The 16,872-nt window shown below is 44.9% G+C and overlaps 1 protein-coding gene across 11 annotated transcripts in view; it reads right to left on the bottom strand.

The window, feature by feature from the left end:
- The window catches only part of BABAM2 (BRISC and BRCA1 A complex member 2), a 318,227-nt gene that overhangs the window by 261,662 nt on the left and 39,693 nt on the right, over positions 1–16,872 (bottom strand). For all 11 annotated transcript variants that reach the window (XR_006289773.1, XR_006289772.1, XM_043543522.1 and 8 more), the window contains exon 3: positions 3,651–3,727. Coding sequence is in view for 9 of the 11 variants with exons in the window: in XM_043543522.1 (XP_043399457.1) it covers positions 3,651–3,727 (77 nt within the window). In the remaining 2 variants the exon portion in view is untranslated. The remainder of the gene's footprint in view (positions 1–3,650; positions 3,728–16,872) is intronic.

Raw genomic sequence — 16,872 nt, 5'->3', positions numbered from 1 at the left:
TAAGAAGGGCAGTTCCAGGCACACTCTTCCAAACCTAGGCTTACTGCCTGTGTTTACCAGTATGCACTTCGTACACCTACTTCCTTGCACACGGCTCACTGGTTTATGAAATTTTCCCTCATTGGGAATAACTCTGGTCTCTCTGCACTCAAAAACACTCACTTTTTTTGGTCTCTCAATGAACTGTTTGAAAACAGAGCTCTGCAGGTGATACATCAGGGAGCTATTATATTCCTACAGAAACTATGGAAACATTCTCAATCCCACTGTTAAGATCCTTCAGTGCACTCTGGCACTGGCCACAAAGCAAGTCTTAAACATTGTTTTACGGCACTTAATATATGGAAGTAGGTTGTTCAAGGCTTTAAAATGCGGTTGAACTTGCCACCCTGGATGCTGAAGAATTTTATTATTATTTTTTATCTAAAAATGGACATCTCTCTAAACAGAGAGGTTACAGTGTACACAAAAGTAAGGAACGCTAGTTGACATAGTTGTCTTCTTCATATATGAGGAAAAAATACCACCGTGTCCCAAAGTAGTATGTACCAAAGGGGTTAGGCTAAATTCATGGTGGAAATATCCAAATTTATAATGCTCCAGTGTGTTCTGTGTAATCTCTAGCATCTAAGATTCTATTTTCATCTTTCTGAAGTTATCTACCCATATTTCTGTGATGAATCCTGAGCAACACTGTCATAACCATACAGCTAAGGGTAGCCTAGAATTCCTCCTTACCTGTAAGGGGGTAAGAAGCTCAAATAACCTGGTTGGCACCTGACCAAAAGGACCAATGGGGAAAGAAGATACTTTAAAATCTTGGTGGGGGGGGGCTTTGTTTTGTGTGTTCTCTTGGGAAGCAAAGAAGCATCAGGTCAGAACACTCCTTCTCCTATAAACCATCCTAAAAGTCTCTCATATTACAAAAATTGTAAGTAAAAGCCAGGCAAGGTGTGTTAGATTATCTTTTGTTTTGCTTGTGAATTTTTCCTTTGCTGGAGGGAGGTTTATTCCTGTTTTTTGTAACTTCAAAACTAAGCCTAGAGGAAATTCTGCTGTGTTTTTGAATCTTCTGTTACCCTGTAAAGTTATTTTCCATCCTGATTTTACAGAGGTGATTTTTACCTTTTTTTTTTTTTTTTTAAATAAAATCCTTCTTTTAAGAACTTGACTGATTTCTCTATTGTCTTAAGACCCAGGGGTTTGGGTCTGTGATCACTTTGTAACCAATTGGTTAGGATATTATTCTCAAGCCTCCCCAGGAAAGGGGGTATAAGGGCTTGGGGGGATAGGAACTCCAAGTGGTCCTTTCCCTGATTCTTTGTTAAATCACTCGGTGGTGGCAGCATACCCTCCAAGGGCAAAGAATTTGTGCCTTGGGGAAGTTTTAGCCTAAGCTGGTAGAAATAAGCTTAGGGGGTCTTTTATGCAGGTCCCCACATCTGTACCCTAGAGTTCAGAGTGGGGAGGGAACCCTGACAAACATTTTGGCACTTTTAGAACAGGAGATTAAATATACACTTCATCCTGACAGTCATGTTGGAGTCTAGGCGGACTATAATCACAAAATAGAAAAACTAAAATAATTTCATGGCCTATCTAAAGTAAATTCCTGGAATGATAGATTTTGCTGTAAATGTCAAACTACCAATAAAATATTTGTAACTATACAGAAAGTAAACTCTATAGATTGATGTTTGTAAAAGGAGCATGGCTTCTAAAGTATTGTGCAATCAGATAACAGGTCCTAATGCATACTGAAGTATAAAGAAATTCTCAGCATTTAAACTGTACCACACACTCTCTAGATCAATGTGACTACCAGAGTACAAACAACAGGTTTTGTGAATAAAATCTATACTATCCATCTACTTATTGACTGACCTAAATAAAAAAACATGATGACCCACCTCTAATTACAAAATAAAATTTGAGAGGGAATGATGAATTTCAGAAATGCCAAGAAAAACTTTACAGATAAAAGCAAAGATACAATAAACCAAGCCAGTAGACCACACTGAAATCATACAGTGTTCCAACTTGAAGGCCTGAGTGCAGCAATGGTGCAGCAAGCTAGAGTGTGAACTGACAGCACACTGGCTACTCCACACTATCTTCCCAAGTGAACCAGAAGTGCTCTTAGGCAGTTTAGCTTAGTACAAGAGTATTCACATAGGGAGTTAGTGCAGAGTAACTCGTGCACTGTAAATTCACAGCCTAGCCTGCTGCACACTAACTTCACATGTAGAGAAGCCCTTAGGTTATGTAGCTGCACCTCCAACCAGGTCCAGCTTTGGGATAGCCACTGCCTCGGTTTCCTCTTACTTAGATTGAACCTCCCAACCTCTCAGCTTGTTTTGGTTGCAGTGATAACTTGCGACAGAGACCTGGCCATTTAGCTAAGTCATTAAAGAAAAAGTGCCTCTTGCTGGATATCCAAGTCCAAAACAAACACAAAAGAGTCTTCTGTCCCCCTAGTCTCACGCTGGGCCCAGGCACTCCTTGGTTCCTTTGAGTCTCTACCAAGCAGCAGCTCCCCATGGGTTCATATCTGGATTCTTCCTTCTCTCCCTCAGGCTCTCCACAGGCTTCTGTCTTATCTCCATCCCAGAACAGCTGATTTAGCCACACAACCTATCATGTGACTTAGCTCACGCAGATGGAGAAAATAAGTGTTACAGGTAGGACTGGATCAATCATGCTCAAAGGGCAAGGCACTCTGTGACAGGCTATAAGAATTGATTTGAGAGACAGACAAACATGGACACTTTTTGATCATTACATCTGAATGAACACTACATGAAATTCCATGAAAGTGTGATCTTCACAAGTCAGATACATTGATGGAAGCAAAATCACGGCCATGAAACAATAAAGCAAGTTTTTAATATGCATTTGATAGCCAAGATAGATCAGTCACTTTATTATTGCTTTAAAGTTATCCCTCCTCACAACTTCTACCATTCTTCACCTGCAGCTGAATGGCAACAGAGAAGATGAGAAAATTCTTTCCTGTCTTCTAAAAACATGAAAGGAAATAGTCTCTTATCTAATTTTTACAACCAAATACCCATTCAACAATGGGAGGGTCAAACAAACCAACATTTATCACTAGAAATGGCTTTTAGAAAGGAAGATTTGATAGCCAAATGATCTCTGAAAGTATTAATCACTAAAAACAAATTCCACTGCTTCACCCAGCATGACAATCTGTGCCAGTTATTTGTGTCTCTATACAATATCACAAATACTGTACCAGTAAGAAAATCCTCACTACCAGAGAGGAAATCAGTATTGTCAGCCCAAAGCATTCCAAGAGCATGAGTCTGGCCTCCAAAAATTATGACAGTCTTAATCACATTTTACAAAATAATAAATTTTGGTGTCTTTTTATGTTTTCAACCTTTTCTCTGCATCTATAAAAACTAGAAACTTATTTCTTAGAAAAAACCAAAAGCTAAGATTTTCACATAGTCACATTACTCCAGAAGTTGGAGTTTTAAGATGACACCAAATATCATAAGACTCATGATAAAATGGCAAAGTTTGAAACACTGGGAAATATTAAGTTGTTAGCACAGAGCATTGTGACCGACATAGAACGGGGTGAGAGAAGTCGAGAATGGGTGATATAAAGGGCTTTAACTTACATTTGAGTGTTTCTCCAGCATATGGTATATGCAACTTAAACCGATCACAGCTGGGTCCAGGCGTCAAAGAGGTACAGCTAAAAATGAAAACAAGAAAAGGAATTTCTAAACAATAGTGATAGACGTAACAATGCTTAACAAGATACAAATGCGATGAGCGAGCACTACCCAGATGGTATAGTAGAAATTCTTATGGAAAGGCTGATAGTGTCCTGCTCTCCTCACATTTCTGGAAAAACAAAAAGATTAAGTGCGGACGGAGGAGTAAGCCACAGTGCTGGATGTTCAGTTCATTCCATTCAGTCCATCCGTAAGTTCACACAAAAATTTGAGATATCTAGACCTGTCCCAATAAACAGCAGTTTCTCTACCAGTCTGAAGCATCAAAGGATCTCCCAGGAAAACAGCTCCCTGAGTTGAGACACTTCACAATGACATACTTTAATCAGCCTCCAAACCCACCAAACTCTCTAACTCATGCAGTACAGAAACAGCCAGCTCTCCTTGACTTACTCAACAGTACAACAGACTTGTACTCCCTGTCTCCATCATTGAAGAAACTGAGATGCATTGTGAATTTAAATGAAGTAAAAAATTCACAGCCATTTTTACCCATTTTATAGCTGGGGAAAATAAAACAGAGAGATTAAATTAGCTGCCCAAAACCACAGTAAATTAGTGACATAGCTGGGATTAGAAATCAGGTGTTCCAGGTTCCCATTCCCATGGTCTAACAACACTAGTGATTGCACCATGTCATTTAAGAAAAAAATATTTTAATATGCGTGTACGAAATTATTTTTATTACTGTAGAATTTAAAGGCTCCAACTGAGATTGCGTCTTATTGTGCTAGGCACTTTACAAATGCATACTAAGTCAGTCTCCTGCTCCAAAGAGCTGGCAGTCTAAACAGACAGGTCAGACAAAAGGTAGGAAGGCAAAGAGAGGCCTAGAGAAGTGAAGTGACTTGCCCAAGGTCAAACATGAGATCAGTGGTAGAGTCACAAATGCAACCCATGTCTCCTGAGTCCCAGTGCAGTACCCTACTGACCACCTTTTCAAAATGCAAAAACAGGACGTATGCAGGAGCCCCACTCCCTCTGTGGCCCTGCCCCCTGCTCCTACCCTTCCCCCTGAAACCCCGCCCTGACCAGGCCAGGAGCCAAAGCTATGCAGTGATAAGAGCCCCAAAGCAGCCCCCGCCTTGTGTCCCAACCCCAAGGGCAGGTGGAGGGTCCGGGGCTCCCCACAACAGCCCAGGCTCCCCGGGTGGCTCTTAGCACTGCCCAGCTCCGGGCCTCGGAGGAAAGAGGAGGATCAGGGGGTGAGTCCTTGTGGCGAGGGAGGGCTAAGGCCCACTCAGCGCCCCCCCCCCGCCCACACACACACACACACCAGGAAGAGACTGGCACCACCGCTAAGCCTCGGGCAGGTGCATAGCAGCATCGCAGAGAATCCGGGACAAATGCTGACCCAGTGTCATTCAGCCTGGGACCGGGACTTGAAATGTACATTTCGGGACTGTCCTGCCCAATTAGGGACAGGTGGTCACTCATACTACCCACCGGCTCATGTGCATAAACAAAAGTAAAATGTGGGAAGTAGGATAGCACAGGGACACCTAACCTTGCACAGCGAGAGCTACTATGTAGATGCAAAATTACACCTGTCTTGCAGCTGAAGAGAGGTTAGAGTAGTGAATATAGCTAAGTGCCTCACTGGCATATTGAGAATGGTGCTTAAGCTCATTTCTATTAAAACAGACATTCCCAAACTTTTTACTGTGCCCCCCTTTCTCCACGGACCCTCCCTCCTTCCCCGACTCCGAGCCATCCAGGACAGAAAGTGACTCACGGAGAACAGGTGGCTCACATCTGGGGTAGCGGCATGATCTGGTTGACTCCATCCCCAGAGGAACCTATGGCAGCGTGGAGTGCAACGGGATTCCTTGCCCTCCCTCCCCTATTCCCAGAGCCTCTCACACCCACAGGCTCCAGAGAGTAAATACACAAGGACTGCAGCCAGCCAGGTATCTGGGCCAGGGCAGGGCAGTAGCAGGGAGAGCAAGCAAGAAGTCCCCAATGGTCAAGTTGGGAGGAGGGGAAGAGGAGCAGGCTGCTGCCAGGACAGGGTGTGGCTGCGCTCCCCGTCATCTGCTGGGGACTCCCTATGAGTTCTCCCTGCTACTGCCCTGCTCTGGCCCAGACACCCAGCCAGTCACAGACCCACATCCCATCACATGCCTCCCAGTATCCTCATTGCACCCCCACCCAACTACCACCACAAGGGGACATGCCCCACAGTTTGAAAACCAATGTCCTAAAACACATCCATTCTCTCCCTGCACCCACCTCTGTTTTACCTTGCACTCAGAAAACTAAGTCGAGGACATGCAGGGGCTTCAGATTGACTTTTGCTCACCATACTATTGTTTAACCTTATTTGTGCCCATGTGTAGCCCGCACCTTGTGTTCACTGCTATGCACAGAGGGCTTGATTCAATGGATTTGGGATCAGGCTCTGAGAGAGGACTTTCAGGATCAAAGCCTCAGTGTAGTCAGAGTAAGGGTATGTCTACACTACGAAATAAGGTCGAATCTATAGAAGTCGTTTTTTTAGAAATCGGTTTTATATATTCGAGCGTGTGTGTCCCCACAGAAAATGCTCTAAGTGCATTAAGTGCATTAACTCGGCGGAGTGCTTAAACAGTACCGAGGCAAGCGTCGACTTCCGGAGTGTTGCACTGTGGGTAGCTATCCCACAGTTCCCGCAGCCTCCACTGCCAATTCTGGGTTGAGATCCCAATGCCTGATGGGGCTAAAACATTATCGCGGGTGGTTCTGGATACATATCGTCAGGCCCCCGTTCCCTCCCTCCCTCTGTGAAAAGAGCAGCAGACAATCGTTTCGCGCCTTTTTTCTTGAGTTACCTGTGCAGACGCCATACCATGGCAAGCATGGAGCCCGCTCAGGTAACCGTCACCGTATGTATCCTGGGTGCTGGCAGACGTGGTACTGTATTGCTACACAGCAGCAGCAACCCCTTGCCTTGTGGCAGCAGACGGTGCAGTAGGACTGGTAGCCGTCATCGTCATGTCCGAGGTGCTCCTGGCCACGTCGGCCAGGAGCACCTGGGCAGACATGGGTGCAGGGACTACATTAGAAGTGACTTGACCAGGTCATTCTCTTTAGTCCTGCAGTCAGTCCTATTGAACCATCTTATGGTGAGCAGGCAGGCGATATGGATTGCTAGCAGTCCCACTGTACCATCTTCTGCCAGGCAGGCAAGAGATGAGGATGGCTAGCAGTCCTACTGCACCATCTTCTGCCAAGCAGCCATGAGATGTGGATGGCTTGCAGTCCTTCTGCACCGTCTGCTGCCAGCCAAAGATGTAAAAGATAGATGGAGTGGATCAAAACAAGAAATAGACCAGATTTATTTTGTACTCATTTGCTTCCCCCCCTCCCCCGTCTAGGGGACTCATTCCTCTAGGTCACACTGCAGTCACTCACAGAGAAGGTGCAGCGAGGTAAATCTAGCCATGTATCACTCAGAGGCCAGACCAACCTGCTTGTTCCAATAAGAACAATTACTTAGGTGCACCGTTTTTTATTGGAACCCTCCGTGAAGTCCTGCCTGAAATACTCATTGATGTAAAGCCACCCCCTTTGTTGATTTTAATTCCCTGTAAGCCAACCCTGTAAGCCGTGTCGTCAGTCGCCCCTCCCTCCGTCAGAGCAATGGCAGACAATCGTTCCGCGCCTTTTTTCTGTGCGGACGCCATACCAAGGCAAGCATGAAGGCCGCTCAGCTCACTTTGGCAATTAGGAGCACATTAAACACCACAGGCATTATCCAGCAGTATATGCAGCACCAGAACCTGGCAGAGCGATACCGGGTGAGGAGGCAACGTCAGCACGGTCACGTGAGTGATCAGGACATGGACACAGATTTCTCTGAAAGCACGGGCCCTGCCAATGCATGCATCATGGTGCTAATGGGGCAGGTTCATGCTGTGGAACGCCGATTCTGGGCTAGGGAAACAAGCACAGACCGGTGGGAACGCATAGTATTGCAGGTCTGGGACGATTCCCAGTGGCTGCGAAACTTTCGCATGTGTAAGGGCACTTTCATGGAACTTTGTGACTTGCTTTCCCCTGCCCTGAAGTGCATGAATACCAAGATGAGAGCAGCCCTCACAGTTCACAAGCGAGTGGCGATAGCCCTGTGGAAGCTTGCAACGCCAGACAGCTACTGGTCAGGAATCAATTTGGAGTGGGCAAATCTACTGTGGGGGCTGCTGTGATGCAAGTAGCCCACGCAATCAAAGATCTGCTGATATCAAGGGTAGTGACCCTGGGAAATGTGCAGGTCATAGTGGATGACTTTGCTGCAGTGGGATTCTCTAAGTGTGGTGGGGCCATAGACGGAACTCATATCCCTATCTTGGCACCGGAGCACCAAGCCGGCGAGTACATAAACCGCAAGGGGTACTTTTCAATAGTGCTGCAAGCTCTGGTGGATCACAAGGGACGTTTCACCAACATCAGCGTGGGATGGCCAGGAAAGGTACGTGACGCTCGTATCTTCAGAAACTCTGGTCTGTTTCAAAAGCTGCAGGAAGGGACTTTATTCCCAGACCAGAAAATAACTGTTGGGGATGTTGAAATGCCTATATGTATCCTTGGGGACCCAGCCTACCCCTTAATGCCATGGCTCATGAAGCCGTACACAGGCAGCCTGGACAGTAGTCAGGAGCTGTTCAACTACAGGCTGAGCAAGTGCAGAATGGTGGTAGAATGTGCATTTGGACGTTTAAAGGCGCGCTGGCGCAGTTTACTGACTCGCTTAGACCTCAGCGAAACCAATATTCCCACTGTTATTACTGCTTGCTGTGCGCTCCACAATATCTGTGAGAGTAAGGGGGAGACGTTTATGGCGGGGTGGGAGGTTGAGGCAAATCGCCTGGCTGCTGGTTACGCGCAGCCAGACACCAGGGCGGTTAGAAGAGCACAGAAGGGCGCGGTACGCATCAGAGAAGCTTTGAAAACCAGTTTCATGACCGGCCAGGCTACAGTGTGAAAGTTCTCTTTGTTTCTCCTTGATGAAACCCCCCCGCCCCTTGGTTCACTCTACTTCCCTGTAAGCCAACCACCCTCCCCTCCTCCCTTCGATCACCGCTTGCAGAGGCAATAAAGTCATTGTTGCTTCACATTCATGCATTCTTTATTCATTCATCACACAAACAGGGGGATGACTACCAAGGTAGCCCAGGAGGGGTGGTGGAGGAAGGAAAATGCCACACAGCACTTTAAAAGTTTACAACTTTAAAATTTATTGAATGCCAGCCTTCTGTTTTTTGGGCAATCCTCTGTGATGGAGTGGCTGGTTGGCTGGAGGCCCCCCCACTGCGTTCTTGGGCATCTGGGTGTGGAGGCTATGGAACTTGGGGAGGAGGGCGTTTGGTTACACAGGGGCTGTAGTGGCAGTCTGTGCTCCAGCTGCCTTTGCTGCAGCTCAACCATACACTGGAGCATACTGGTTTGATCCTCCAGCAGCCTCAGCATTGAATCCTGCCTCCTTTCATCACGCTGCCGCCACATTTGAGCTTCAGCCCCGTCTTCAGCCCGCCACTTACTCTCTTCAGCCTGCCACTTACTCTCTTCAGCCCGCCACCTCTCCTCCCGGTCATTTTGTGCTTTCCTGCACTCTGACATTATTTGCCTCCACGCATTCGTCTGTGCTCTATCAGTGTGGGAGGAAAGCATGAGCTCAGAGAACATTTCATCACGAGTGCGTTTTTTTTTTCTTTCTAATCTTCACTAGCCTCTGGGAAGGAGAAGATCCTGTGATCATTGAAACACATACAGCTGGTGGAGAAAAAAAAAGGGACAGTGGTATTTAAAAAGACACATTTTATAAAACAGTGCCTACACTCTTTCAGGGTAAACCTTGCTGTTAACATTACATACATAGCACATGTGCTTTCGTTACAAGGTCGCATTTTGCCTCCCCCCACCGCGTGGCTACCCCCTCAACCCTCCCCTCTCCCCGTGGCTAAAAGCGGGGAACATTTCTGTTCAGCCACAGGCAAACAGCCCAGCAGGAACGGGCACCTCTGAGTGTCCCCTGAAGAAAAGCATCCCATTTCAACCAGGTGACCATGAATGATATCTCACTCTCCTGAGGATAACACAGAGAGATAAAGAACGGATGTTGTTTGAACGCCAGCAAACATACACTGCAATGCTTTGTTGTACAATGATTCCCGAGTACGTGTTACTGGCCTGGAGTGGTAAAGTGTCCTACCATGGAGGATGCAATAAGGCTGCCCTCCCCAGAAACCTTTTGCAAAGGCTTTGGGAGTACATCCAGGAGAGCCGTGAATGCCAGGGCAAAGTAATCCTTTCACATGCTTGCTTTTAAACCATGTATAGTGTTTTAAAAGGTACACTCACCGGAGGTCCCTTCTCCGCCTGCCGGGTCCAGGAGGCAGCCTTGGGTGGGTTCGGGGGGTACTGGCTCCAGGTCCAGGGTGAGAAACAGTTCCTGGCTGTTGGGAAAACCGGTTTCTCCGCTTGCTTGCTGTGAGCTGTCTACAACCTCCTCATCATCATCATCATCTTCTTCGTCCCCAAAACCTGCTTCCATGTTGCCTCCATCTCCATTGAAGGAGTCAAACAACACGGCTGGGGTAGTGGTGGCTGAACCCCCTAAAATGGCATGCAGCTCATCATAGAAGCGGCATGTTTGGGGCTCTGACCCGGAGCGGCCGTTCGCCTCTCTGGTTTTCTGGCAGGCTTGCCTCAGCTCCTTAAGTTTCACGCGGCACTGCTTCGGGTCCCTGTTATGGCCTCTGTCCTTTATGCCCTGGGAGATTTTGACAAAGGCATTTCAAAAACTGGAACAGAGTTCTGATAGCACGGATTCCTCTCCCCATACAGCGATCAGATCCCGTACCTCCCATTCAGTCGAGGCTGGAGCTCTTTTGCGATTCTGGGACTCCATCATGGTCACCTCTGCTGATGAGCTCTGCATGGTCACCTCTGCTGATGAGCTCTGCATGGTCACCTGCAGCTTGCCACGCTGGCCAAACAGGAAATGAGATTCAAAAGTTCGCGGTTCTTTTCCTGTCTACCTGGCCAGTGATTCTGAGTTGAGAGTGCTGTCCAGAGCAGTCACAATGGAGCACTCTGGGATAGCTCCCGGAGGCCAATACCGTTGAATTGTGTCCACAGTACCCCAAATTCAACCCGGCAAGGCCGATTTAAGCGCTAATCCACTTGTCAGAGGTGGAGTAAGGAAATCGATTTTAAGAGCCCTTTAAGTCGAAATAAAGGGCTTCATCGTGTGGACGGGTGCAGGTTTACATCGATTTAACGCTGCTAAATTCGACCTAAAGTCCTAGTGTAGACCAGGGCTAAGAAAACACCAGAGTTGTGGGGTTTGTTTTGGTTTGCTTGTTTGTTTTTTAAGAAGATATCTTATTTCACTTGTGCAGGTAAGAACATCAAGGTAGAAAGCAATGCTCAATGTCAGTGCATACACAGCTATGACTAGAAACATAATAGTTCTCTCCTCTGATTAGAAGTATCTTAGCCTGTAGTTTTGAAGCATTTGTAAGGCACCCATCACCATAGCATCTAAACCAAACCCTCACAGATGAGGTTTTTAAAAAAAGAATTAGTGTAGAAGCTTCCAAAATAATACATCAACAGCAGTTAATATTTAATGGCAATTTATTTTGAAATATCACAGGTCATAGGGGTCCTGTCACCCTTACCATTAGACAATATATTTTGGTAGCTTTTAAAACATGCACCAAAATTTCTGATTTTGCAAATTCAACCTTTACTTTAGTACACTAAGCAATTTGGAAATACTTGAGGGAAAAGTACAATATACGTTACATTAAAAGAAAAGAGTGATCTGATGATATTAATGTCCCTAAAAGCAACACTAAGTATTTCTCCTAGGTTATTATAGCTCACTTAGCATGTTTTTAAATTTTACTGATCTAGGAGTGATGGAAAGTGACAGCTTTCACAGTCATTTTTTAGCAAACTACCCCTCTTTGAGTAGGCTACACAAGAGATTTAAAGCACTGCGATTGGCTGGGTAACTAAGCAAAAATCTTTCAGAGGTGCATCTAAAGGGAACTAGTTACTTCTCACTAACAGAAATGGGAAAAAAAACACTATAAAGCAATTCAGAATTTTGATACAGAAAGTCTAATGGAAAAAACCAAAACTTTTTAATAATTTCCTCAATGGGACAAGTGCTTACATACCATTTGAAGCTGAAATTAAAGTGTTGAACGTATCAAATGGTTTGTCAAAAGAGATGCTTACACAAGTCGAACAGAATGAAATGGATAATAAAACTGCATATACAAGCAGCCCATCCTGCATGTCAATGCAAGGGAATAAAGAGACTAATTCACACTCTTACTGCCTTGCGCTGATGTGGCATACCACTGCTTCAAGTGCCCTGCTATGCGCAGGCTGGTAGGAAAAGGCATGGTCTTGGCCCCAACCCCTCTAGGCTGGTCAGTGGCATAGCTTCACTGGGATACTGGGGAGAGTACACTGCACCAGCTATAGACATGTCAACAGTGTACTCCCTCTACAGAGGGGTGAGGCTACCGGAAGCCCCAGAGTTACCATCTCCCTCTAGGCTGCTCCAAAAGCTTTGCAACAATGCACCACTCCCTTCCACTCAACAACCCCACCCTGCCTTCCAGGCAGACTGTAAACTTAACACATAGCCCTTAATTATTTAGGCACCAATCCTGCAAGCACGCACACATGAAGTAGTCTTACTGAATTTAAGAGGGCTAATCATCTGGGCAGGTGCAGGATTGGAGTTTTAATTGGTCATCTTCAGGCATTTTAAAGAAAAAATAAGGTACTTAAATACTTTAAGGTAACTAAAATAGAAAAAAAAATTTATATTGCCATTTCTGATAAACACTAACTATTCCAAAGTACTGAGAGGTATCAATTATACTTTATTCCATAAGACCTGATTTCAGAGTCAAAACCATTAAGAAAAAAATAAAAACCAAAACACACAATGATTCTTAACCTTAACTGAGGTTAAATACTACCTTCTTCAGCTATCTCTCTGCTTCAAGTTTTCCCATGTGGCCAGACAAACCAGTACCTGCACTGTCTGCTGATGACATTGTGTTAGTGGCCAACCAGAAGGCTGTAAACTCATCTATTAAATGCTCGTTGTCAGCCAGTTTCTAAGTAAAATGGTTGTCCCCAGATGACTGAACAGCCATCACAATCTAACAAAAAAAAGAAACATGCAGCCCAGCCACCAGAACTCCTCTTACCTCTTTGTTGCATTTAATTATCTTTGTTTAAAATCATGTGTGGGCTGAAGAAAGCAACGTGCTAGAATATGAACCAAAAATGAAAATACTGATTTTAGATTCTAAGGCCAGAAGGGACCATTGCAATCATCTAGTCTGATCTCCTGGATAGCACAGGCCATATTAACTTCCCCAAAGTAATTCCTAGAGCAGAGCTTTTAGAAAAACTTCCCATCTTGATTTAAAAATTGTCAGTGATTAAACAATTTACCAAGGGTCATTGTGGATTCTCCAACAAACCAGTAAAAATTTACACCTTTTTTCCAGTCTGATGTCCAAGTTGTTAAAGTAAGTCTTATTCGTGTTGTTTTCAATAGCCCTTTGTGGAAATCAATTTACTTTATGTAGATTCTCTTGTCAATATACAGTAATTAAGATTATAACCAAGTTACAGTATGATCCATAGTTTTAAATCCACCACACATGAAGGCATGGTCTTGTCTGAAAATTGCTAAATTTACTCCAAATACTAAGGAGAATTATTCTACAAAGTCTGAAGAAAATTACTCTAAAAGTTTATGAGTTATAGGTCATTAACATGTTACCATACTTTGAAGGGGACTTGTATTTAATGTTACTTTGTAGTCCTCTAATTAAAAAAGTACTTGTTATCAACCCTTCACCATTCAGTTACACCTCATTTAAAATTTGTGCAGCAGCTATGTTTCAAGAAAATAGCTGTATTTAACCAAAGTTGTTAGCTGCTGTACCTAACTGTAATAGCTACAGTCTGCGTTCAGTATAAATAGCTTGCTTTATGGTGGCGGGTTACAGGTTAGAGGGAACATAAAGGTCCTTCTAAGTTTTGCCACTGCAACAGAGGTCTTCCCTTTGCTCAAGTGGTAAAGGCTTGTAAGTTTTGGAATTAAATGCCTAGCATTCTAAATCCTGGCTCTGCAGGTTGGTGTGATTCATCTAACAATTGTTTTTGTAGCAATAAATTGGTTGCAAAATGACACCCTCTGTATGTGCGTGCATGTACACACAAAGAATGGAAAACATGATCAAACTGTTTTTGAGCTACAGACCATTAAAAGTTACCCTAAATATGGAGCCAGATTTCAGAACAGCCTGGCTCCAGCTGATACACGGTTAGCATCACTATGTAAAACTGGAAGTAAAATGTAATTGCTAATTCCCTGCAGGCAAAAGAAGCTCACCATGTAGATTCTTGTAGTACAGATTTGTTTTCTAGATTACCACAATTAAGGTAACCTACCACTTTCCACTATAAGTCCCTGTTTCCAATTGCTTATGATTTTGCCATACTTCAGCTGTTCAGGCTGAAATTTCCCATTCCAGGGATGAGCCTCAGGCTTTTAATTTTTGTTTTTATTTGTTTCTGTGGTTGTTTGTTTATTTAAAGAAAAACTTTCAGCTAAAACAGTTCAGCCATTTCCCACAATGAGATTGAAGAAATATACATTATTTTGACCATGCTAAAGTCTTACAACTATTTTACTGAGAAAGTCAAGTGTCTCTAGGCTTTGGAGGAAAGACTCGGAATTTGACGATGGGGTCTGGGACATCCATTGTGCTCTCCCAGTGAAATTCTGCCCAAATCTGGCCAAGCTATATAGTCTTCTGAAAAATCCCACTGGATACATGCTCACTAGAAGTTAGAGTATGGCAACTAAATTTCCCATGCCTTCACAGCTCCTACATGGGACTGGACTGTGCATGTGCCATTCCCACAGAACAACTGAGCATGTGGCAAAGGCTGAGCAGAACTTTTCCTTGCTCCTCCTGGCAGCCAGAGCTATTATAGTACTGGGCACAGGAGCTGACACAAAGACTCTCTCTCCTGTACTCTCAATTTTCCCTCACTAGTGCCCAGAAAGCATGGAGGAGGAAAAAGCAGCCTGACACAAATGAATATCGATGAGAAGCAGAGAGTGGGTGAGGAGGCAGAGGACAGGAGCAGGGAGGGGAGGCCAGGGCAGGAACATGCAGAGCAGAGCATAGGGTAGAGACAGGAACTAGGGGATGAAGAGGAATAGAAGCAGGGAAGAAGACAGGAACAGGAGCTCAAAAGAGAAGACAAGGAGAGGAACAGAAGACAAACACAAGAGTTGGTAGTAATGGAGGACTTTAACCACCCAGACATCTGTTGGAAAAGTAATACCGCAAAACACAAAATTTTCTTGGTATGCAACTTTCTGTTCAAGAAAGTGGAGGAAGTAATCAGGGAACAGCCCTTTTAGACTTGTTGGAATAACATCCCTTTTAGATGTGATTTTAGATGTGATTGGAATAACAGAGACTTGGTGGGATAACTCACATGACTGGAGTACTGTCATGGATGGATATAAACTGTTCAGGAAGGACAGGCAGGGCAGAAAAGGTGGGGGAATTGCACTGTATGTAAGAGAGCAGTATGACTGCTCACAGCTCCGGTATGAAACTGCAGAGAAACCTGAGAGTCTCTGGATTAAGTTTAGAAGTGTGAGCAACAAGGGTGATGTCGTGGTGGGAGTCTGCTATCGACCACCAGACCAGGGGGATGAGGTGGACAAGGCTTTCTTCCGGCAACTAATGAAAGTTACGAGATGGCAGGCCCTCGTTCTCATGGAAGACGTCAATCACCCTGATATCTGCTGGGAAGAGCAATACAGCGGTACACAGACAATCCAAGAAGTTTTTGGAAAGTGTAGGGGACAATTTCCTGGTGCAAGTGCTAGAGGAACCAACTAGGGGCAGAGCTCTTCTTGACCTGCTGCTCAGAAACCAGGAAGAATTAGTAGGGGAAGCAAAAGTGGATGGGAACCTGGGAGGCAGTGACCATGAGATGGTCAAGTTCAGGATCCTGACACAAGGAAGAAAGGAGAGCAGCAGAATACGGACCCTGGACTTCAGAAAAGCAGACTTGGACTCCCACAGGGAACTGATGGGCAGGATCCCCTGGGAGAATAACATGAGGGGGAAAGGAGTCCAGGAGAGCTGGCTGTATTTTAAAGAATCCTTATTGAGGTTGCAGGAACAAACCACCCTGACGTGTAGAAAGAATAGTAAATATGGCAGGCAACCAGCTTGGCTTAACAGTAAAATCCTTGCTGATCTTATATACAAAAAAGAAGCTTACAAGAAGTGGAAGATTGGACTAATGACAGGGGAAGAGTATAAAAATATTGCTCAGGCATGCAGGAGTGAAATCAGGAAGGCCAAATCACACTTGGCATTGCAGCTAGCAAGAGATGTTAAGAGTAACAAGAAGGGTTTCTTCAGGTATGTTAGCAACAAGAAGAAAGTCAAGGAAAGTGTGGGCCCCTTACTGAATGAGGGAGGCAACCTAGTGACAGAGGATGTGGAAAAAGCTAATGTATTCAATGCTTTTTTTGCCTCTATCTTCATGAACAAGGTCAGCTCCCAGACTGCTGCACTGGGCAGCACAGCATGGGGAGGAGATGACCAGCCCTCTGTGCAGAAAGAATTGGTTCAGGACTATTTAGAAAAGCTGGATGAGCACAAGTCCATGGGGCCGGATGCGCTGCATCCGAGAGCGCTAAAGGAGTTGGCGGATTTGATTGCAGAGCCATTGGCCATTATCTTTGAAAACTCATGGCGATTGGGGGAGGTTCCGGAAGACTGGAAAAAGGCTAATGTAGTGCCCATCTTTAAAAAAGGGAAGAAGGAGGATCCTGGCCAGTCAGCCTCACCTCAGTCCCTGGAAAAATCATGGAGCAGGTCCTCAAGGAATCAATTCTGAAGCACTTAGAGGAGAGGAAAGTGATCAGGAACAGTCAGCATGGATTCACCAAGGGCAAGTCATGCCTGACTAACCTAATTGCCTTCTATGATGAGATAACCGGCTCTGTGGATGAGGGGAAAGCAGTGGATGT

This window comes from Chelonia mydas, chromosome 3 (genome assembly GCF_015237465.2).
Source record: "Chelonia mydas isolate rCheMyd1 chromosome 3, rCheMyd1.pri.v2, whole genome shotgun sequence".
NCBI lineage: Eukaryota > Metazoa > Chordata > Testudines > Cheloniidae > Chelonia > Chelonia mydas.
Note: the sequence above shows the minus strand (reverse complement) of the source record. Positions and strands in the feature narration are given on the sequence as shown.